At 34.8% G+C, this 25,941-nt stretch overlaps 1 protein-coding gene across 2 annotated transcripts; it reads right to left on the minus strand.

The window, feature by feature from the left end:
- LOC123705181 (exosome component 10) lies at positions 1 to 24,913 on the minus strand. 2 transcript variants are annotated; one of them, XM_045653849.1, is made up of 14 exons: positions 24,737 to 24,913; positions 23,249 to 23,430; positions 20,707 to 20,872; positions 20,353 to 20,525; positions 19,952 to 20,169; positions 10,465 to 10,583; positions 7,143 to 7,306; positions 6,599 to 6,782; positions 6,025 to 6,173; positions 3,882 to 4,020; positions 3,312 to 3,439; positions 1,583 to 1,697; positions 710 to 787; positions 1 to 524 (listed from the first exon to the last, which is right to left on the minus strand). In XM_045653849.1, exons 1-14 carry the CDS (start codon positions 24,797 to 24,799, stop codon positions 57 to 59), a joined length of 2,346 nt encoding a protein of 781 aa, XP_045509805.1. In that variant the 5' UTR covers positions 24,800 to 24,913; the 3' UTR covers positions 1 to 56. The 2 variants fall into 2 exon arrangements, with proteins under 2 accessions (XP_045509805.1, XP_045509804.1); XM_045653848.1 differs by having other exon boundaries at positions 24,731 to 24,913.
- Between the last annotated feature and the right edge of the window lie 1,028 nt (positions 24,914 to 25,941).

A 25,941-nucleotide genomic window follows, 5' to 3' on the forward strand; every position in this document is an offset into this window, starting at 1 on the left:
TGCAAATTGAAAAAAAAAAATATTATTAGAGCTTATTATACGAGTAAATCTTAAACCTATTTACGTTTTTTCGTAAACTTAATCTTTTGTTGCTTGTGCGCTTTGTGGCTTTCGTTGTGGAACTTTTTATAATTGGCGTTTTTGTATGAGAACGGTTTGACGAAGTTTTTCGAGTCGTCATCTTTGCTCGTATCCTTGGCTTTGTTGCCATCGGTTGTTTCTTTAGTTTCAGCGGTCGCTTGCTGTTTGTTGATCTTTTCGGTGGACATTTTGCGTTTCCTTTGCACCGTTTTTTGTTCATCTTTAGGTTCGACCCCAGAGGTGCTGGGTGCTGGTTCATCGGTGGTGACTTCAGAAGCACTCGGCTGTTCGTCCGATGTTCCCGCGAGCTCGTCCAGTTCCTTCTCTTTCTTCGCCTCCACTTCTTGCAGCTTTTCAAGCACTTCGGATTTAATCAATTCGTTGCCTTCTCCCAAGGCAGCTATTTTAGCCTCTTGTTCTTTGAATTTTTTAATCTCATCCGCCTGTGGAAATATATAAATAGAAGTTGAAAAAAAAGATACGTAAGATAAAAAGGAAAGAATATTAAAAATAAGGAAAAGAGTCACAGTAAGGATCATTGTAAAAATGTTTGTATTAAGAATACGAATTTATTTTCTAAAAAACTCGATAAAATAAAAATAAAACAAAGTAATTCAGAAGCACGTACCCTTGCAATAGATCGGTACGCTCTGTACCGATCATACGGAGGTATGAATAGCTCGGCGTTCACGTTCAAATCAGAAATCTGTAAAGAATTACATAAACTTAAAACTTATAACATAGTATAGTAGCATTTAGTAGACCATGGGAAACAGATCAACATTAATTTTTAAATACAATTTTAACATAGAAATTTTTTATACACAGTAACAGTGGTAAAAATATGCTAATTGAAAATTTTTTTCGTGAACACATATGTTTTCCCGTGGAGACGAAGAAAAGAAAATGTCTTGGTCTGACAGGACACAGAAGGTGATCACCTACTTGTCCCTAAAGTAAATCGATCAGTGAAACAGATGTATGCATAATGCATCAGCGCCTTGCCCCACTAGGGGGATACGTGACTACGTACTTTAACCCATTGAGCCCCAAGCGGCCCGATCGGTCCCAGACACAACAGATTTTCTATTGTGTGTGGTTCCGGGGCCTGAGTTATTAAGGAACGATTCGAATAATTAGCGAGCGTTTCGGTTAATCGACGTTCGGATATTCGTCATTTTATTATACTTTTAATGTTATTGGAACAAAGTTCCTTATCGCGCGGGGCTAGGTGAGTGTCACGAAAAATCCTCACAACACTTTTTCTATAGTGCATTAGCATTCTTTCACTTATTTAATATATAATTTAACTACTAAATATTTACTTAATTATACCTGATCAATACTTATTTCAAAACGAAAACTGTTCTGCTGTTTATTATACCTAATAAAGAAAAAAAATATAGAAAAAATAGGACATCGTTCCGATCGGGTATCCCAAATGAGACCTCAAGACATTTTTGTTGCGTGGTTGCTTCTTACTATGATGTTAAGTACTTACAACATTCGTATATAAGTAGGTCTCGCCAGTGTTCTGGAAGGCAGGTATATCGGGCTGCACATCGTACTGCTGCTCGAGCACTTGCTCTGCGGCATCCAGGTTCACGTCTTCGTCTCTGCAATACATTTAAAGGGAAAATTTATTTTTTGTCGACATTTTTCAATTTTAATTATCTTTTTTGAGGGATTCTACTTTGAGGGTAGTGAAAAATTTGCTTTATAAATAAATTTATTTAGGCGCGTTCAGAGTAAAATACTAAAGTCGCGTAATAGCAATGTCGTTACCGAGAATTCCCAGTAAGGCGACGATTTTGTTATCTTTGAATCCTGCTGTCCTCCTTTGTTTCACTTCTGACACGTGTGCTCGGTACACACGCTCTTTTTTATAATACTTTTATTCTACATCTATCCTTTATTACGATATGACGGTAGTATTCAGTAGTAGCACATGAATTTTAATATAACAAAACTTCTTAAGAACATGCAATTTTTTTATCTATTTTGATAGGGGCAATAGAAAACAAAACAATCTATATGTATTAAACTCAAAGGTGACTAATATAGTGATCTATCAACGCACAGCCCAAACCACTGGACGTATCGGGCTGAAATTTGGCATGCAGGTAGATGTTGCACGATTATGTCGTGTGATATAATCGTGTAAATCGTAGTGCGTTCGCGTAATTGTGAAAATTGAATTGTGTGTACATTTAAATAATTAGACTAATCAACTTTCTTTTTAAATATTTGCACACCCAATCAATGGGTAAAATGTATTAGCAACATAATATTGTAATTATACCCGGCGCGGCCTAAGATGATCCCTATGACAGTTCGTCTTAGTGATTGCTCGTATGATGGATCGTGTCGATACTTTACTATTTTATAGGCAAAGGCGTGGTTTGCATTCAGCCACGTCGGTAAACATGTTTTTACAAATATTATAAAATGAATTTTTAACGTCTATTATGTAAACGAAACGGTAAGTAAAACGAAAGTTTTCCAAAACATAAAAATGCACCTTATCATTTGCTCGTAATTTTTAACCCGTTTAACACAGTGTATATTATTTTATCATGAAAATGGAATCCCCCATTAAATTTTTCTAAAACTTATATTATCATAGGTAAGTAAATTAACGCGAACGGAAATTAATTAATTAATTATGCTGCGATCTTCTGTTCCATTCAATAGTGAATGAACTATAGCTTAAGCATGGAAAAAATGTGAACTCGTTTCCATTATCGAAATTTGTTTATCGATACTTTCCGCACTAGTCGATAAATGCCAACGATGTAAGTTTTGAAGGACGTAAACGTAAAGTCAGATTGATATAATTTCTCGTAAATGTTAAGAATTGTTATAATGCCAACAGAATATCATTGTAATGGCATAAAGCTACGTAAAAATTAATAAATGCCATTTTTAGACGCCTCCAATACGTTTCTAATTTAATGGTGACGCCATTACAAGTTTGTCTCTTGAGAATAACTGTCAGTGTCATAGGGATCATCTTTTGCCGCGCCGGGTATAAAACATCTATAATTTGTAACTACATTCTTGCAAATAAATATAATTTGAATTTGAATTTGTTAGGACATAGGCGTCCCCTAAGAAAGGATTTTGATCAATTCTACCCCCAAGGGGATAAAATAGAGGATGAAAATGTTAATTTATCTTTTCCGCGCAGGCGAAGCTGCGGGCAACAGCTAGTGTAATATATAAATCACCTGAAAGCCGGCATGTGCGACAGGTCGAGCACGTTGTGCGCGTGCCGGAGATGCTGCGAGGCGTTCATCAGCGAGTTGATGGTGGACGGCATCTGGTATAGCGTCGGCTCTAGCGGGAGCTCGCGGCACTACAACATACAATATTGTATGAGTCACAAAATATATTTTCAAAAAATGAGCATCACAAGTTCAAAAAAGGAGATGAGTAAGTTCAAAAAAGGAGCCTTTCAATTCGACAATATTTTTTTGGGTTTAAAAAAGCACTTCTCAAATTGAGTTTCATGTGGGCTTTTCCTTTATTATTTGAATGCTAAGTGCCTTCTCGTAGATTTTTTGTTATTTAAATCGTGATTTTTTATATTTAAGGGGGTATGTAGATATAATATGTGAGAGATATTTTGTCGGTAACGGTTAATTAAACATAGTTTGAAAATACATTTTATTACGTCATGAATTCATACAAATAAGGCCCAGCATAGATACTTAAAATATTTTTCAGTAAGGGAAAACAGTCAATATCAAAATTATTTAAATTAAAAGATGTAAAAGAATATCTAGCTAGATACGTACAGACAAAAGCATCCGATGTATGGTGATGAGGTTCTGTTTAACGAACGGCGGCATCGGGTTGCAGCACGCATTCAGACCTTGCACTTCGCGCGGAAGTGCCTCGGCGAGCGCCAGCAACATGTGATTGGGGAGGAGGTACCTGGAAATGTTGTACATTTTTATTTTTTATCTATAACTAGCTTTCCGCCGGCGGCTCCGCCCGCGGTTTCAAAGAAAAACTCGCATAGTTCCCGTTCCCGTGGAATTTCCGGGATAAAACCTATCCTATATTACTCGTGGATAATGTAGCTTTTGAATGGTGAAAGAATTTATGAAATCGGTCCAGTAGTTTATGAGCCTATTCATTACAATCATTCAAACAAACAAACAAACAAAGTTTTCCTCTTTATAATATTATAGTCCTTTCCACCTAAGATGATTTCTGTGACACATCGATTTTTGACACGTGTAGAGATGTCTTTACTGAAATTATATCAATTGTTTCCGATAATCGATAATATATTATATGGAAATAAAATCGATTTGAATAAAGTACCAAAATTAGTTTTTTCGGCATTTCGCCAACAATTAACTAAGAAAACTTAGCAAACAACAGCAACAAAAAGTCAACAATAACAATTAGTAACAATAACAGAATACCACGTAAAGGATCAATATAAAAATGCAACTTGTATAAAAGGCTGACGCACTCGTACAGACGATTGACGCGATTGACAAACGATCACAAGATGGGCGCCAATTATATGATTTTCCAACTCTATGATTTTTCAACGATCCATTTCATGTACACGAATGGCGTAGGTATTATATTTTTGTGTTATTTTATTTTATTTTTTATTATATTAAACTAAACAATACTGTTTTTGATTTATAAGCTTAAGATGTTTCATTTTTATATTTTTGGTAGCAATGCCGCCATAAAATAAAAATATTATGCACTAAAATTATTTTGGCGTTTTAAACATAAAATACGTAATTCGGAACACGATGAAGTGTCACAGGAATCATCATAGGTGGAAAGGACTATAGTGTAGACTAGCAAACCGGGCGAACTCCGTTTCGCCACCAGAGACACCTTTTCTTTGCTATAAACCTCACGGAGCCCGAGACCTCACCAACGAATGCAAAACCGTAAAATCGATTCGTGCATTCTGGAGTTATAGCGTCAGGAAGGAAAACCCGACTTATTTTTATGTAGTAGATAGAAAAAAATCACAAGGCAGGATGGGAACCCGCCTCTTTCAATAAAATCTATGTGAACATTCTTAGGCTCATCGATAACGTGGGTAAAAAAATGCTGTTCGTCAATTTTCCATAAGTAAGGATAGTCCCATCCTATACAATAAACAACTGGATTCATAACTAACTGGAAACTCTGCTTACGATTGAGTTAGGCAGAGTTTCATAATAATCGATATTTGATACAATAGATTGAATTACAATTACAATAGAATGAATTAGAGTCTATAAAAGCTATAGACAATTGTTAGGCTAGTGTATAAGTACGTTTTAAGACGGGTCCACACAGAGAGAGTAGGCTCGCGAGGTATATTCTACATATTCGCTTTTTGTCGCAATCAAAGACGTCTCATTCTTTAGCCGCGTTTCGTGCCTCGCTTAAGAGGAGGCTCCCTAACATAATTTCTGGCACTGAGAGACCGGTTAGACCACTACGGTGCTAGACGATAACACAGCCGTAATAAAGTTGAATATCGCGTGCGCTCTTTGATCGCGTTCGAGCTCGAAACTAAATGTCGTAAGTCTCAATTCTTATTTCGTTTATAACTAAAGTAATAATTGATCTAGAGAAAAAAATATCTTGGGATTGGATAGTAAATCATATTTTCTTATTGTTAACATTTATTTTAGACATAAAGTCCAAGTAAATCTTTAAAAAAAAATGTAATAATCCTTAAAAAAGGCATAATTAAAAAAAATAAATCGAGCGAAAATGTTACAATTACGTAACTGTCTTGTACATGGAAAGAAAAATACCCAATAAATCATATACTAAAGTTCCATTTTGATTGTATGTGTGACTGTTTCAGAATATTGATGCGAATTCTCATAAAATTTAGGGAGCCTCCTCTTAATCTGGCACCACAACTCTACATGAGCGCACTGTACATGCACAGATACGTACGATGTGCTCTCGTCCAGCTCCCGCGCCTGCGAGTCGCGCCACTTGTAGAGCAGCCGCAGCGCAGCCATCTGCCGCGAGTCGAACGACTTCTTGGAGCGCACGTACAGCGGTATGTGGCTCTCGTCCGTTATCACCGTCTTCTGGTATGTCTGTAACAATATTTATAAATCATTTAAATAAATTGAAAGTTAAAAATGATCATTAGAACGTGGCGAGGCCACATTGTGATTCTAATGTCTGAATTAAGTCAATGAAAATTTAACCATTACTGTATATAAATAAAATTCGGTCACGAGTGAAGGAATTCTTGTCACGCCAATGCGTGGTGACACTCATATAGTCCTTCATTTATTTTAATGTTCTTATTGATTACTTATTTGTTTATTTAATCCACCAACCAAATATCCTATTTAAGTTTGTGATATTAATTGACACCCTCTATATTTTGTATAGTACACTCTTTAAAACCATGTTGCTTGTTTTGTAATTATTAAATACTAAAGTACGCCTAGTCTGACGTGTCCTTTACATCAAAAATCAAACTTCCAAACTGCACAGCCAAAAATCAACTCACCGTGCCACAGATCTGTCTGCTTTGCTCGAATACCGACAACAGCAAGTAAGGTTTGCCCTGCGCCTTTTCCAAGAGCTCGGCTTTCATTCGCCGCCATATATACAGCAAGTAGTGTGTGTCCATACGCGCGTATTCGATCAGCTCTTCGGGTAACGGTCTTATACGCCAGTCGGCTAGCTGATAGCTGCAAACATTTAATAATTTAGTATTGCTGCACTTATAAGGACTAGTTTTAAGCCCTGGCAAATGGATAAAATATATTGACGTGATATGCTGGTCTGTTCCCCTAAACTTGTGTATTATTTGTAACATTTGTAAAATTTTTTTTTCAAGTACTTCGTAAAATGATAAAAAATAGGCAAACAGCCTTTTCATCTTGATTTAAGGTAGGATAAAAGTTATCGTTGAATTACGATTTATTCTAGCCTAGTTTAGGTCCCTATATCCCCATATAAAATATACTATAATTTTTTAATTTTTATCCACCCACACTCAACCCACAAAACTTATTTATTATCCTACCTGTTTATTCCACCAAACTTACCGTTTATCCGTATCTACCGCGCAGTACTTCATCAGCAGATACTTGAGCGACAGCGTAGCTAAATGCAGAGCTCGCGCCGCGCGGTGCGTGTCGAACATGCCCACTATGTACACGCCGAAGTCGCGCTGTAGCCATTGCACGTCCATCTCGGCACCGTGGAAGACCTGCGAGAGATTTGTATGAACATCTCTAGGTATAAAAAGGAATCCCTCGGTCAAGGCATCAGCCGTGAATGGTTGGACTGATTCTGATCTTATGGAAGGAAAACTTAGGACTTTGTGCCAAAATAAAGAAAACTTAACCGCGAAGACAGAACAACGGCTAATAGGTCAGCTAGTCTTATACATACATACATAGAATTATCGTGTTGCGGTGTTTGAAGTTAAACACCTCGTTGAGACAATATTTGTCGCAATCATCACCTATCATCACCAAAAATCCCATATCATCCATAACATCAAACATCCATAACACCATATCATCAAAACAATTTCATATTCACCGGTCAGTGGCCATAAACAACGCAAAAGTATCGAGCTTTGCGCAATGCCCAAAACGTCGTCACTTTCAACGGCGCTTAGTACGTAATTAATTCGGACATCGTTTTTTTGATGTCCGACCTGACTATTCTCGCATTGCTAAGATTGGATAGTGATTGGCTGTATTTACCTTACATTTCATTTAGGCGTAAACTTTTTTTATTGCTTTTTTTCATTAATTGGTTATCCCACAGATATTTATTTTTAATCAAGAATCTAGATTTTTCTCAGTGCAAAGTTTAAGTGAATGAAATGAAATTTTCAATTTGTCTATCCACACATACAATTGGTATGGGAAAATATTTTTATGAAACCGGCGCGACCTAGAACCGAAGTGTGACGACATGTGACGTCATCCGACGTGGTCTTGGCCAGTACAGTGGATTATGACTTAAGGAATAAATTTAAGGCAAATGTGATATTTTAAGGTCAATAGAGATATAACATTCGTGCGACGTAGGTAAGATAAGGAATCAAAATAAAGAAAATAAGCATTAAGTATTATTGTTTCGTTTAGCAAAAGTCATAAAGAGGTTATATAGGATTATGTCTAATATTATATACCTACGGCAAATATGGTATTTTTTCTGATAGGACATTTTATGCATTTTATTGCATTTTGATATGAATAACAATAAACAATAATAACAAATACTGATCAAATTTTAAACAAAACGTAACCGATTTTCAGAAATATAATAAAAAAACGTATTTAATTTGAATTGAAATTAATGAAAGTCACAATACGTTATTTTCAGTTGTGTAAACTAATTTCGTAAGGTAAATTGTCATTTCAACACATTCGCAAAGTGGGCCAAGGTTACATGCGTTGATAGGGAAAAAAGGTTAAGGTCAACTCTCCGAAAACGAATGCCGTTTACTCAAAACCCCAAATTATAGTGAACAATTACGATTACTAAAATACGCATTAGGAAATAAAAAGGCATGTTTTGAATTAGAAAAAGAGTGTGTGTGCCGAGCACACGTGTCAGAAGTGAAACTTCTTTGGCAAGATTCAAAGATACCAAAATCATCGTCTTACTCCATGACGTGACGGTATTGTCATTCACGCGACCTTGAAATTTTAATCTCAACGCGCCTAAAGAAATAACACTTCAAAAATAGTTAAATTGTATGATTGCTTTAGGTTTAATAGTAAGATTAGTAGTGTTATTTTGGACTAGCTTCCGCCCGCGACTCCGTCCGCGCGGATGTCGGTCTTCGCGTGGATGGTTTATTTCTTCATTTTGAGTAACTCTGACAATGATATCTTATAAATATATATTGGACCCAAATACGGCTAGGCCTATAATAATACGCAACGTGTGTTCGCGGTTCTACAGAACAACGTCTATGGATAAAACTGAAAAGATTAATTTTTTTCTACGTATTTTATTTAAAAAGTATCCTATTATACGCCCAGGATAATAAGGTATAATTATACCAAGTTTCATCGAAATCGAACCGTTAGTTTTCACGTGATGCAGACAGACAGACAGACAGACAGACAGACAGACAGACAGACAGACAGACAGACAAAAAATGTTTTAAACACATATTTGGGTTTGGTATCGATCCAGTAACACCCCCTGGTATTTATTTTTTCAATATTTTCAACTTATTTTCAATGTACAGAATTGACCCTTCTACAGATTTACTATAATATTATGTATAGTTACAAATACAATGAAATGAGATGACAGAGAGAATTATGAGTTTAATGAATAAACCAATTTACGATGAAAACAATATTAATATGTTAATTATTATTATTATGCATACAATATATTTTATTCCAATAAGAACGACCGCTCGCCACACTGGACACGTCCGCTCGCATCAAAATTCATAAATTTTATGCGTCGCGCGGCTTTTTTTTTTTTTTTTTTTGTGTGGTGTTTCTCAATGTTAGCCAGAAGGGCTTCTACATTTTAACGCGGACGCGGGGGTGAACTGAAGGTTCACCCTGGTAGCGACATGCACAAGGGCGTCCCCCCTTGACGGGGACCACGAACCTCGGCTTGAGCTGTCGCTTGAGTGGAGGAGGCCAGAAGGGCCCTAATCGGACGGGCGCTCACCCGGGTGGGCGCGGGAACGCGGAACAAGGGACCTCGTCTTCGCCGGCGAAGACGGTGTACGCTTTCTGCTGTGGTGTGTGCGGTGTCGCGGTTTGTTCGACGTTGGGCTTCAATCGCCGAGTCTAGCCGTGCGTTAGCTTTGGTAATATCATCGTCGGAGTCGTCCAAGACATGTCTCGGCCGCCTACGACGATGAGTGGGATCGGGTGCGTCGCGCGGCGCGGATCGCAGTCCTTTTAAAGGAGTCGTGGCAGGCGTGGCATCGTGCGGCTGTCGTGTGACGCAAACGGTTCAAGCCAAATCCGACTTTCGGAGCTACATGTTACGGCGCTGAATCCACTGCGGTATAGAACAACGTCTATGGATAAAACTGAAAATTTTAGTTTATTTTTTTTTCTACGTATTTTTCCAGGATAAAAAGTATCCTATTTTACGCCCAGGACAATAAGGTATAATTATACCAAGTTTCATCGAAATCGAACCGTTAGTTTTCACGTGATGTCTTCACATACAGACAGACAGACAGACAGACAGACAGACAGACAAAAATTTTTTTAATCACATTGGGTTTGGTATCGATCCAGTAACACCCCCTGCTATTTATTTTTTCAATATTTTCAATGTACAGAATTGACCCTTCTACAGATTTATTATATGTATAGATGATAATAAATGTAAGTAAGATTATTATATAAATGAACTTACTTTCAATTTTTTTGGATCTGTGAACGACAGATTCAGTTTATGTATATGTTCTCGGACCGCCAATGCGTCTATTATGAAGTCGCCTTCATCAGTAGATATTTGAATCAAACAGGTAATTCCTGTAAATAAGAAAATTTACATTAAATTACCTATCGTTCTACATAAAGACGCTCGTCCCGGTTTGACCCGGGAATAAAAACATCATAAAATATAGCCTATGTTCATGAGATAATGTAGGACTGTAAATTTTTTTTTAAATCGTTCCAGTAGTTCGGGAGCCTATAAAACAAGCAAACAATCAAATCTTTCCTCTTTATAATATTAGTGTAGATTATTTCGTGAATATATATACACATATTATTTCAATTCACTCAAGGCATAATATATTTATTGCATACTAGCTGCTCCGCGCGGTTTCACCCCCGTGGCTTCACTCCTGTTGGCCATATAAAAAATGGCGGATAATATATATATAATATAGGATAATATATATAGCCTATAACCTTCCTCGATAAGTGGGCTATCTAACACCGAAAGAATTTTTCAAATCGGACCAGTATAGTACCCGAGATTAGCGCGTTCAAACAAACACACTCTTCAGCTTTATAATATTAGTATAGATTGAAGAGAAAGCGTCAAGTACGTATCGATAAGATGTTGCGTCCATACACTGGTAGATACTGGTATCCGCGAAGGTCAACGAAAGGCGCATTGTGTGTCACGCATTTGTCACACAAAATAATCAAAGGCCACATAAGGATCCTTCGCGATATCGAATGCGCGGCAGCTAACAGGAATACTCAGTGATTGGCCTTGCTAGGTTCCGTGTAGACGAAACATGACAATTATGAGAATAAAATATTTCTTAACAAACTGGCCATAGCTGTATTACTTACTGTTAGTGCTGATTTACACAGGGTCAGTAACTGACTACAAATTCGAGGCAAATCAGTGCTGACCCGAAAAAAAACCCTGTGTAAACAGATTTGAAGTCAATACAGAGGCTTGAAGTCTAAGCAAACAGTTAAAGTCAGTCGCGGCGCCAATTTCGGCGCCGCGACTGACTTTAACTGTTTACATGAAGTAAGTAGTAGTGGTGCGTTTCTCACGGTGACCACACGTTTGTGAAGTCAGTGGGAAAATGAATTCACGAAAACAACTGAAACGACGATTTCATCATTTGTTTTTTTTTAATTAAAAAATTTTCAATTTTGCTGTTGAATAAGTTAATAGAAATTGTAGAAAATGAGATAACTAAAAATAAACGACAATGGGTAAGAAAATGGATTTAGGGATTTAATATCCCAAAGGTACTCGTTTTTGCCATATAATTGCACTAATATTAAGGTTTCGTCTTCGCTTACGGGTCATTTTTATCGCAAGCGAAAAAAATGTGGTCACTCTACAACGCAGCGGCAGTGACTAACCACGCACTAACTTGTCCGTTTACACGGGGTTTATTTGGCTGACGCAGGGGTGCGCGGGTGGCGGGGGGCGCCAACTGACTTTAAAATATTCGTGTCCGAATATTCAACTCAGCGCTGAGTTCAAGCCTCTGTACTGACTTCAAATCTGTTTACACAGGGTTTTTTTCGGGTCAGCACTGATTTGCCTGGAATTTGTAGTCAGTTACTGACCCTGTGTAAATCAGCACTTATTATTAATTAGACCATTGCTCAAAATCCTTTCCTGATAACAATTCTTAATTTCACTACCTTTGAGTTTCGTTTTTGCGATAAAATTCAATCAAAATTGCGATAAAGTTAACTTTCTCCAAAAACTATTTAAAGGTTTCATCGATAGGCAATAACATTAATTATAATAACATTCAAAATATGTATAATGTATAACTTTACATTACATAAAATGAGACTGATTTATAAACGAAAATATTCATAAAACATACTAGCTATCAATCAGCCTGCGGTTTCACCCGCATTGTCTAAAACTTAACACTTTTGAACCTCTTGAACCTCTCAATATCTATAGAAAATCCGCACAATTGATCGTAGACTGATTTTTATATTTCATTGATAAAGGTGTCCTGGCAGAACGTCTACCGTGTGAGCTAGTTAACATAATATAATTACACTTGACATTGAAAAGTCACAGCGTCTATTAGATCAAGTGGATTGTATAGTTATATAGTATATATTACAATGTTAGATTGGTTGTAACGATGCTTAATTCAATCAAGAGATTCCTCGCAACGATCGGTAGTTGCATCTGAATAGACCACACAATATATGCAAGTGTCCACTGACAATTGACAATATCGCGATTGGTGCGCGAGCAATCACGTGTTCTTCCTTATACGTAATATATTTATTCCAATTCTGGTAGTTTATTTCAATAAACGCCAGTTTGCTGTGATCGAAGCGAATGTATTGCGAATCTTTCTAACTAACTCATTTCTACAAAAATTACGATACAATTCTAAGGAGAACTATATTTTCTATCACCAAAATTTATATTTGTCATCAAGTTGTATCACCTAATAAATAGATCTATCACCACGAAATATTTTCGTTCTCAGATAAACAAAAATTGTTCCCAGGTATGGATTATCAATTTAATGTTAATATGTGTGTAAAATAAGAGATCGATAACCAATAAAATTATATTGCATTACATGAATATAAACTTCGTTCTTATAATAACAGTTTCGTTACTTAAATAATAGCTCTGTGCTCAGAATGGTAGATCTGTCACCAAATAAATCGATTATCGATCCCTGACTGTGACTCCTTTTTATTTGATATTTTGTCACCAATACAATAGTAACATTTTATTTCGTTTAGATATTAAATTAATAGTATTCGTTACCAATTTAATACATCAATTTATAATTTTAATGAAAAAATGATCAAAGTTGCGGAGACAAATTGGCGCGCTTTAAAAATTGACATGTGCAAACATAAATTATCGGATTAGCCATACGCTTAAAGCTAGCCAACCCCCCCCCCCCCAGAAGCAAAAAATGTGCTTATCGGCCAGAAAAGAAAAAGGGGGCGCCCTTCGAAATCCAAACCAGAGCTGATTATTCAGTGATTATTGTTTTTAACCGACTTCAAAAAAAGGAGGAGGTTATCAATTCGGCCGGTATGTTTTTTTTTTTTTTTTTTTATGTATGTACACCGATTACTCCGCGGTTTCTGAACCGATTTACGTGATTCTTTTTTTGTTCGATGCGGGATGGTGTCGAATTGGTCCCATAAAAATTTTATTTGGATAGGCCCAGTAGTTTTTATTTTATGAGCATTTTTGTCTGTATTTGTAAATGTTGCAAGACGTGCAAGTTTGAAGTCGGTTGTTTTTAACGCAGTTATTGACTTGTTTAACAATAAATATTGATTATTTTAACTTTAATTGTTTTCTAGTAACATAATATGATTTATTGGTGATCTCTTTAAATTAGTTTGCTTAAATACTTATTAGGACACACCTATTATAATACATACAAAAACATTTATTTGGTACTAGACCTTATATCTCAGGATTTTAGGTGATTTATTGTGGAACTGATTTTGCATTGTTTGGTGACTACATTTTGGTGACAGATCTACTATTTTAAGGACAAACCCTATTATTTAAGAAACACAAAACTAATTAAATTGGTGATAGCTTAAATGATACCCAATTCTAAGCACCGTATCAACTTCATGTATTTTTCATGATTGGATCTTTCGATTTAACGTAAATTATAATTTTAACGCACAATAAACAGATGGTTCCTTTAACCTAGTATGATTGCAAAGGATAAATCATCGACAAGATAACCTAGTATAAATTAGAATTTAGAGTATTGTTCACAATCCGTCGAAAAGTACAGCGGAAATACTGATACAACATGTTTTATTTATAGTTTAGAGCCCAGACCTATAAAAAATAAATTATTATTCCTTCAGCTCAAAACCGAATGCACATTTTTGTGTACACTTAAGATATTGTCAGTATTTCACGCTTAGAAAAATAGAATGCAACATGCTCTCCCGGCAAACGTTTTTCTGGCTGACCCTTATCACTTAGGAGTTTAAAATTGTTTACGAGCAATTGTCGACTTGTCATCAAAATTGGTTACCTAGTTTCTGAGTAATAATATGGCAACCGACATTGTGATATGAGAATTTAGTATGTTCTATATTATATCCAAGAAAACTTGCATCAATATGCAATTGATCAATAATTACAGTTGTCATATTTTTTTAACCGACTTCAAAAAAGGAGGAGGTTATCAATTCGGCCGGTATGTTTTTTTTATGTATGTACAGTGTACACCGATTACTCCGAGGTTTCTGAACCGATTTGATGTACTTTTTTTGTTCGATGCGGGATGGTGTCGAATTGGTCCCATAAAAATTTTATTCGGATAGGCCCAGTAGTTTTTATTTTATGAGCATTTTTGTCTGTATTTGTAAATGTTGCAAGTGCAAGTTTGAAGTCGGTTGTTTTTAACACAGTTATCACTTTTTTTGTATTCAATAATTTCAACATTCTATAATAATATTAAAATTAAAAATCGAATTGTAACATAAAAATAATTTTCAAATATCTTACAAAAAATTTAAATACAAAATAGTATGATCTAAGCGACTTTTTATGTTGATATGCCAAAAATTAAAAAAAATAACGACGTGTGGCATTCGGGGACTGCCGCGGTAAAGCTATTGCATGTTATTCTAGCCACACCTCCGCCCGTCGGAGTGGGGAGCGTGAGGTTTTTTCGTTACGGAATTTCTCGATTCGGTCCCCGCGCTCAAGGCCCGCAATAGAAGCTATGCAATAGCTTAAAAATTGTGCAATCATAAAACCGTCTTGTTTTCTGCAATTGATCTTACATATTATGATAAAATCTAATCATACATTTTTTAGAATGTTAAAAATATGTAAATAATAAAATAAAAATAATTATCGATGAGAAGAAAGGTGAAAACGTTGTATTAGATGAAACCCGACGCGACTGCAAAGGGTGACGAAATTATAAACGGCGTGTCAAGGGCGTCTGTTGGAAAATCAGCAACAAACCACATTGTAAGGAGTTTATGTTATGAATTATGATACTGTGCGAACGAAACAAAACACCTACACAATACTCCGTAATATTTGCGTAATAGCCATCATTATACAATTATCAAAAACTATTGAAAAAAATCCACAATTACGGATAGTTGCATTTCACATTAATAGGAGCCATCCATAAATTACGTCACACAAATTTCAGAACTTTTATACCCCTCCCCCCGTCATTGTCACAGGTTGTCACATTTTTAAGAATCCCCTCCCCCCTTTGGGACGTCACACATTTTTCAAAATAACGTTACATGTATTAAGAAAAACATTTGTAGTTTTTCTAAATACATAATTTATAATGGATGGTCCTTTTGAACAAAAAAAAAAAAAACTTCAAAATATAAAATACTCCAAGTAAACTTCAATTAACTAAAGTGTAAGTATTACAATGACACGGCCTTAGCAACTTGTACGGCTTGTGGCGCTCTCGTATGAAACAATATAAATAAAACATGACGACGCGTGTCGCGAGATAAAACTGTACGTTGGATGCATACGGATCCGGAAATTCGATTATTTTTTCCGTATTACCTCTAGCTCTTTAACAAAGGAAGAATTAAAAAAAAATCAGCATAAAAACTTGCGTGTTTTGTTTAATTTATAACACGTCAGTTTATTCAACGATGAAATAATTAGCGCCATTACGCACTAGCGGTTAACCGCGGGGGCGGCTAACCGCGCGGTTAGCATTTAATATGCAAGCGCTTTTATGATTAGTGCGTACAATCATAAGCGGTTGCATATTTAAAATGGGAAAGCGGCTAACCGCGCGGTTAGCCGCCCCCGCGGTTAACCGCTAGTGCGTAAGGGCACTTATAATTTTGATGCAGTTTAAGCGTGTACTCAATAAATTAGCAATGTATTCGATGATATGGATTACTTCCGACTGTTTGACGTAACTCCCTTTGACCCTCTCAATCACCATTTGACCCATATTCATTAAATACTTATAAATAGATATAAAATAGAATGCATAATTCAATACTACGGGAAATGTTACATACCTATGTCAAAAACTACAATAAAACAATGCATAGATCTAATCTCATTTTAGTGTTAAAAGATTCCAGTAGATTTTTTATAGTACAGAATACCAATCTGTAAATCAAATATTAGATAAAATTTAGCTGCAAAATTTAATATTTTTATGAATCTGATGGAACGCGTTTTGCTTCAAACACAACTGAACTAATCAACATTGAAAAATACTATAGAGATCTAGAGAGATGAAAATCGCTTGCGCTGAGTACGAAACCGTGTCTCATAAAAAATTTACGCACGCAACTGTAGTAAACAAAATCAAAACAATACTTCGCGTTGTGTGCGTGTCATCACACAAAAATATGAGAGCGACTATTCGTTCGCACACTAGATTGTAAGTGACGTATGTATACAGCACCGCTACAGTTTGTTCTCTTTTTGTACATATTGCTGCGACACCGGCCCCGCCCCCTAACCATATCTCCCTTTAGTTTCTGTGATCTGTGAAAAATACATTGCATAAGTAATTCGGTTAAATTATTTACACATACATAATATAAGTGGGAATATTTGATAAATATTAATGTTATATTAACATATTTGAAGTGTAGTTATTGTTTGAATTAATAAGGCAATAAACGTGAACCATATCTGCAGTCTGCCGCTACTTATTAATTTATAAGTCTAGCTATATGTATGTAGATCTATTTAGCGTGACTCAACACATGCGTATGCAATCTATAAGTACTTAATAATAAAATCATAGGAAAGCCAAAACTGTTTATTGAATATTTCTTAAAATAATACTTGGGTGATCTACAATCGATATTGAAGCCAAAAATATACTTTTATAATTTTTGTCTGTTTGTCTGTATGTAGCTATGTCCGGGCTAAACTCAAAAATGACTGCATGGATATAGCTTGAGACTTGAGAAAGGACAAATGATACGTTTTATCCCGGAAATCCCACGGGAACTACGCGGATTTTTCTTTGATTACGCGGGTGAAGCCGCTGCCGGAAAGCTAGTTGTAAATAACGTATTCCAAAGGCATAAGTTTACAAATATATGTTGTTATAGGGATTTGATTAATTACTTGTTATAAATTATAATATATTGTATTACTGGAGCGAGTCACGTTACAGTGGAGTCAATCGGGCGATAGTGTGAATAAGGAGATAAGGCACGGTCGAATTGTTTCTCCATGTTGCATGGCTTTACAATTATTTGTGTGTTATACTAGCGACTACATCCGGTTTTGCACGTATGCCATGAAAGAAAATTATTTTGTAACTCGTTATCGCACTAAATATATTTTATACATCATAATATAGAACCTTCCGTAAAGTAAAAGCGCCTTATGGTCATATTTGATTTAATCCGTTGAGATAATTTCTACTGATATTTAAACAATATTTACTTTGTTATACTAACTATCAAAATACAAATATTATTTTGAAAACAAAAATTATTATCATCACTATTTTTAATTAAATCAGTTACATATTGAACCTGTGTCTTTGTTTTAAATTATTAATTTTAAAAAGTTAGTGTATAGTAATAATTATCCATACTAATACTAATACTAATCCATACTAATATTATAAATGGGAAAGTAACTCTGTCTGTCTGTCTGTTACTCAATCACGCCTAAACTACTGAACCAATTTGCATGAAATTTGGTATGGAGATATTTTGATACCCGAGAAAGAACATAGGCCACCTTTTATTGCGAAATATGTACCACGGGCAAAGCCGGGGCGGGCCGCTAGTTCAAAATAAAAGTAACATTCACGTGGACATAGAGTTGTCTTAAATATTTAAATATTCAACTCTGGTCTACAGTTTGAGTTATTGGATACGCGGTAGATACATCCCACCAATTTTCTTGGTAACCTTTTTATATAAGTTATACATATGTTCATCTCAAATCGTACACGAGGCAGATACGAACGTCGTATTGTATCACGATCTGTTATTTGACCAATCAACGCACGGGACGATTGCTTAGTTATATATTCAGAGAGCGCATCCTCAATCAAACTTGATTACCTTTTGAAGGGGAACAATTTTCTATAAGTAAACACTGCGACGCAGTATAGTGCAATATGCGGTTACAATTGAATAAAATCGTCGCCATATCCTTAGCGTATCATGTAACTCGGTGCGTGATATACAGCATTGAAATGATCTTATAACATTTTTGAAAAGCATTCATTTAGTAAAAATTAAAAATTATATAATACGGTATTTATACTATAGGTAATTCAAATACGTCGAATAGAAACATCCTCCTTCTAAATTAACGTACGTTTAAAAGTACATTGAAGATAATGTAAAGCAAAACGTATTCCAATTCATGCGATTTTTAATAAGTAGTTTATTCCATAAGCGCATGCCTTCCAAACTATTAATAACAAATAATAAAGCATTGAAATGAAACACTTTAGATATATTCGTTAAGTAACATAAAATGTGCGCACGATTACAGATTTTTTTTTTTGATGCGTTTACGCCATAACAGAATCCAGTTTTGAAAAATAAGAATAAATTCAATTCAACCATCAATCAAACGCTGGTAGCAATTATAACAAAATATCGTTACCTTACTAATAAAACCTATACATTTTGAAATCAAAGAATAGATGATTAGACATAAACCTAACCATTCGTAGGGAGACGTTGCATTGATTACTCGAAAGAGGGAACACGTTGTATAATTTTGGGCGAACACAAAACGCGGATTGGCAACGTCGCGTTGCATGCACATGCTGAATGTTGCTGGGCGAGATATTCACATACATAATATGTTACAAAGCAATCGAACAATATACGATTCGTTTAAACCCACGCTTCATCGTTTAATGAGGGTTTAAAGCCATACTTTCAAGTGCGACTTTTCCCTAACGCGACCTAGCTTATTGTCAGCGTCGCACGTCGTTGATACGACGAATTAATATATGCACAAAAGATGTTGATATTTATTCGCATTTCCATGAATATTGTTAAGTATCAAATTAAATAGTTTTATCATCATTTGAAGTCACATTAGTGGCTCAAATTTAAGTAATTAGTGAAGCCATAATAATGTACTCATTCGACAAATCTCAATTCAATTTCTTGGCAATTGCATTTCAAAGTCAAAGGTAAACGCATCCCAGTCACAACAGAAATCAATTAATTTCTTATCTATTTAAACAAATCGCCCACACAATACGCCAGATTGAAAGTAATTACAGTAATAGAATATTTTCTTTTACACTTTTTAAAAACGAATTTATTAGGTACTAATTTTATCCCAAAATATATATTGAGTTACAGAGTCACACAATACACCAGAAAACAAAAAATAGAAACCCATTCATTTTTTTTTTCTTTATACAGAAAGATTTATGGACCCCCCGACACCGATTAAACAATCTCAAAACACAACTGACCTTGATACGTCCTGTACGAGTGGTGCTCTACGTCCACCGCGATCTCATCCACTTGTCTGAGGTGTTCAACCAAAGCGTCAACCTGAGACTCCGTGTCAATGTACGTCAACTTCGTGTTCTCCAACGAAGGACTTAGCTTCGGCTCCTCTTCATCTGGATCTATGAACTTAAACGGCGGCACGTATAAATCCAACTCCATCCTATATGGATGTTCAATTCTGTGGAAAAATTTATTAAAATGAAATATAAGAAACACCGTGCATTCTTGTCCTTAACTCATTGAGCCCCGAGCGGCCCGATCGGGCCAGACACAGTAGATTTTCTATTGTGTCTATGATTCCGGGGGCTGAGTTATTAACGAAACAAGATTATATGCAACCTTATATAAAAATTTAACTTACCCCACAGCTTCACCTTCATCGTTGTATATTATGTTTAACGTCAACGGTTTGATGTTATTTGGCTTATCGGAAATTTTTGGTACCCACAAGTTTTCAGAATTATCAACTGGGTCCTTAAAAAACAACTGTGGTCTTGGAATGTTTTTCGCTCCAATAAACATTGTTGACCCCACCTACAAAAACAAGGAATCCATATCAGCATATACAAAGGCAGGTTAATTCGAAAGAAATGTATAGATATGGCCAACTTTTATTAACTTCAATATTAATTATTTAAATATCCAATTGAAGTTACTTAAATTTCTTGCCTACTCAACATTAAATCAAATCAATACAATGTACAATTACAATTACCTGTATTTTCGTGATGACAGGTGCATTGTTCCACTTGGCGCTAGGATTAGCAACAAAGTTGGAACCTGTGTTGTCTCCACAAACCCCATCTATGTTTATGTGTATACGATCCAGCATGTAATCGTTGGCGTCGATTACTTTTTCCGTATTGTTGTCATTGTCTTTGCTGTTGTGCAGTGAGAATGCATTATAAGTACACATTTGTGATATTCAGCATTTAATATATCACGGTACAATGTTTACATATTTTTTTTTCATTCATAAATTTCTCATTTATTTATAAAGTACACAAGACACAAAAATATGAGTGTTGACTTTTAAGTTATTGATTCTGCTAATATTAGTAGTGTAGATGGATGTTAGTTTACTCTTTTAGGTTAATAACAAAGTACAGATTTTGATGAAACTTGTTCTTTTTACTTATATTACTGGAATATTTTAAACATTTATTTTTTTTTAAATTTTCTAACAAAACTTTTCAGAAAAATACAATTTTCTGATTTACAAGGTGACTTGATGTAAAATCTAACATAAGTGTTATATAGACAGACAATATTTACAGCATGTACCTAATCAAGAAGGGAAATAAAAGATTTCGCATTCAGCAATATAATGAAATTCTTAGCAAGTTTAAAATGTAATAAGAAAAACACTTATTATATCAAGTAACTACAGGCATAAATATACATAAATAGAAAATTGCATGTTACTGTAAATAAATCAGAGTAGCTTAATAATATTATCATGCTGTTCTGCATGTAATTCATACAAAACTATTAATTACTAGCTTCCGACCGCAGCTTCGCCCGCGTAGTTAAAGAAAGTCCGCTAAAGTTCCTAGGGTTAAGCCATTTCCTTTCTTAAGTCTTAAGCTATCTCTATCTCTTCTTAACAGGTTCAGAAGTTTTCATCCAAATAAGTTCAGTAGTTTATGGCGTGAAGAAAAGCGAGACAGATAGACAAACAGATATACTTTCATATTTATAATATTAAGTAGGGATTATTACATGTTAAGAAATTAGATTTTTGAACAATGTCCATGACAAGTTGTTATGGAAAAATAAATTAAAGTGAACCAATTTTAATGATCTGATCTCAGATTTTTGTTTCCTTCAGATCAATTTGACAAAACAGAGGTTTTATAAAATATGGGTAACTTTTTTGAATACTTGTTTTGCTGATACTTTGAAGTTAGTTAACATTGTTTACTGCTGTGCTCATTATATAACAAGATAAAAATTCGCAGTTTTATAAGCAATTTATGAATGAATAAAAATAAATTACCTATATGTATTTTTCAATTTTCAAATCTGAGTATTGCTTCTATTTATGTTGTATTATTGTTTTTACAAAAAGATATTATAAGCCAAAATATACTCTAGGGTAGCTTGTAATTATGATAAAGCAATAAAATGAATAACATGAAACATCGCAGAGCGAAATGACATTGCAAATGCATTAAAGATATTGAATAAATGTTTACGACCAAGTCCTTTCTTCCTTTCATGATAAACAATAATCATGTATGTATAGCAATATTATTGTCCATAAAATTAAAAACCCACACAGTTCCCGTTCCCGTGGGATTTCCGGGATTGCCTCATTTTCCCGGGATAAAAAGTAGCCTATGACCTTTCTCGGGTATCAAAATATCTCTATACCAAATTTCATGCAAATTGATTCAGTAGTTAAGGCGTGATTGAGTAACAGACAGACAGACAGAGTTACTTTCGCATTTATAATATTAGTATGGATAGTATGGATAAAGATTCTTCAGTCACAAAGCGGTAAAGTAAGTATGATGGAAAATTTTGATATTGTTTCTATAAACACGGAATATTTTTCAGAATCCTTGAATTTTGATGAAATTTGTAATTCATGAATGGTATGGATCATAACAATATACCGAACAAAGAATATATTGTTCTATATCAGTTCCAAATTTATTTACACCTTTCAATTCATATTGTAACCCCCTGTATATATACTCTCGTCCGTGGCTTCGCCCGCTATCTCTAAAACAATTTGAGATTTAAACTATCCTATCTCTCAAGTTGGATCAAACTGTACATGGTGTGCGAATTTTATTATAATCGGTTAAGTGGTTTAGGAGTCCAATGCGGACAACCCTTGTGACATGAGATTTATATATATTAGAGAAGAAGAAGATATATATATACTGACATATCAAATGACAGCATGGTGATTATGCCATCTAACAATATATTCTAAATGCTTTATACTCTGCTCAAATAATTTCAACATAGACATATTGCAAAATGATTATACAGATATCTTGAACACACAATTCACACAAAATTATATAAAAGAGAATTAAAACTGGACATATTTAACAATCACTTACGTTAAATAGATATACAACAATATATTTATTGAAGGCATTGAAGTTTTGAGGTCAAATGTGGCATAAATTCATTCATAAGTACCAACCCATGCTAAACCTTCACACACATAGTATGATAAACATTGTTTTGGTTTTCAAATATGCTGTACAACAATTACAAAATATAACTACACTTACGTCTTAAACTTGACTGTTGGAAGATCATTGACCACTATATTGTTTGATTGTACAATAGCATTTTCGCTTATTTGGTACGTTACAACATTGAAATCATTGAAGGTTTTGAACACTCTGTATGATGTTTTTATTGGCATTGTATTTACTGATTTGATTGACTTTGTAACTGACATGTATCCATCCTGAAATATAAATTGCATGTGATAATGCTATCAATTGTAAATAACAACAATGTTGTTCAAAATAAAAAGGTCTTAGATTGAAATATAAATAGTGATTGTATAACAAAACTATTCTTTCATTTTAACTTTATGATATATGAAGAATATGGATAAAACAAGCCTAATGATTTAGACCAATTTTGAAGGAATTTATTGAATAATGAAAAAGTAGACTTTTATAAAAACAAAAGTTTTACTATTTTGAACAAAGACTTGAGTGAAGTAATATTTCTTGTCAAAATCATGTTTACGTGAAGATTCGTGATAACTAGACATCGGATTATATGCACGAACAAAATGCCAAAATATGCATGCAAATATGCACTAAAAAAGGCCGAAATATGCACTAAAACGACTGATATGCCTAAAATATGCACAATACAAAATCAAAAAACCTTTATTATTACCAGCGAAATTCTGTGGCAATATACAATTAAGCATTTTTACCAAATTTTCGAGCGCAAATTTGTAACGTTTGTCACCCGCGAGGCCAGTGTTGTCACCTTAGACCATTTCGGGCTAAAACTAGCCCTTTCTTGGAATTTAAGCCGTGTTTTAAGTTTTAGGCCCCAAAAGGGTAATCTAGCCATTCAAAAGAATGGCTCAAAATTAACTTAAAATGGAGCCCATTTTGTATTTTTGCCATTTTACCTGCCAAAATAGGGTTTGTTTACTCGCTGAGCGTTCTGATTGGCTAATAAAGGTTAGTCAACCAATCAAAACTCCTGCTATTTAATTAACGAAATATGCACGATTGGGGAAAAAGGCTAAAATATGCACTAACGTCGTAAATAGAGAGTTTTATACATTTGCATATGCAAACATGCAAATGCATATAATCCGATGTCTAGTGATAACATTACTCTGAACTTAAAAAGAAGTCAAAATATTAGAGCTAAGTATTATAACTCTAACAAACTAGTTTTTATTACTTCATTAATGGCAAATCGTTAATTCGCCAATGTAATATTTTTTTTTGAATCATAAACCTACATGATCTTCAAAGAGTCCATCAAGTGAGCCCTATTATTTCAAGTCGAGCAATATCTTTTTTAAATAAATGGGATTGGGCGAAGCGAGAAACATACATTCCAACAAATTCTGATCTGAGCGAAGAAAATAGAAAGTATTTTAAGTGGCCCTTGTATCCCCGAAAGTTCTTCAAACTATTGCGACCATTATTTTGATAAAGTAGGTAGACTGAAGTTACTAATTCAGATTTTCGTTAAAAACACATGCATAATGTATTAACAAACAGTACCTGTACCTGAGTTACAGATTTCAAATGTGGATAGAACTCAGGGGCTTCTGGATTTAAAACAGAATCCATATTGGAACACAAACGAAACAAAAAGATGGAAAAAAAAACTAAACTATTTCTTTTGTAACACGCGTGAGATGAGCTGTGATTTGTGAAGAATGGTGAAGAATGAACAAAACAAATTCGATGTAACTGAACGACTTGCACAGATTAAAAATTTAACTCTCCATAGACTTTCCTCAGATTACAGACCTTACAGAATTGTCTATGAAAATAACACTAAAACCCCTTCCAGACGACACAATTTTTCGTCCAATTTGACTAGATTGGCAATCAAATTGGGTCGTCTAGACGGAAATATGAAATTCAAGGTCATTGGGTGGTCGGGATCGGCCGATTTGCGATTGCCTTGGGATTGCCCGATCAAATTGGGTAGTGTGGACGCTAATTGGCCAATTTTTACTTGTAATCTCTTCCTGATGCTAGATATTTAAGCGTTACTATTAATCTCTCCTCAGGACTAACGGCTTCTCTCTTATCAGTGTCTTGTTTAGTAATGTATGGGCTTACTAGAGATAATAATTCATTAAAAGTGTCATGGTCCATCCGCATAAAATTTGTGAAATCGACACTGTCCAGTTCTCTAACAATATTTATCTGACCTAGCAATATTTAACTCTAACAGTATTTCTTCTAAGCAACCATTCTTTGCTCCTTATCCTTTTTCTTTTTCTTTTTTCTAAATTTGTAGTTACAGCCAAAATCAGCCCCAATTTTTGTTTTTTACTAAGAGGCATGTTGCAAAATAAAAGTCCAGTCAGTAACGGCAACGGAGCAGAACTAAAATTGGCGATTTAATTGTGTACGTGTGGATAGAGGATCAAATTGGGCCCGATTCAATCGGCAATCAAATCGGCTGATTAAATTGTGTCGTCTGGAAGGGGTTTAATGTGAGTTTATAGGTTTTGCAAAGGTTTTGCACCTTAAAGCACAGCCCTATAGAATTTATCAACAATGCTATTATGCTTTCCACATAATATTTTTTAGAATATACCACTCCTGTGGTATACTCCTGTTCTACAGTTAAAAATAAGATTGAGGATCAAGGTTACATTGAACGTCATAATCACAGTCTAAGATCACAGTCATAATATTTGAGGTGCGTTGGGAATAAGAGGCACCTTAGAAGTTTGTTGCAAATAAATATTTGT

The sequence above is a fragment of the Colias croceus genome, chromosome Z, assembly GCF_905220415.1.
Source record: "Colias croceus chromosome Z, ilColCroc2.1".
Classification (NCBI taxonomy): Eukaryota; Metazoa; Arthropoda; class Insecta; order Lepidoptera; family Pieridae; genus Colias; species Colias croceus.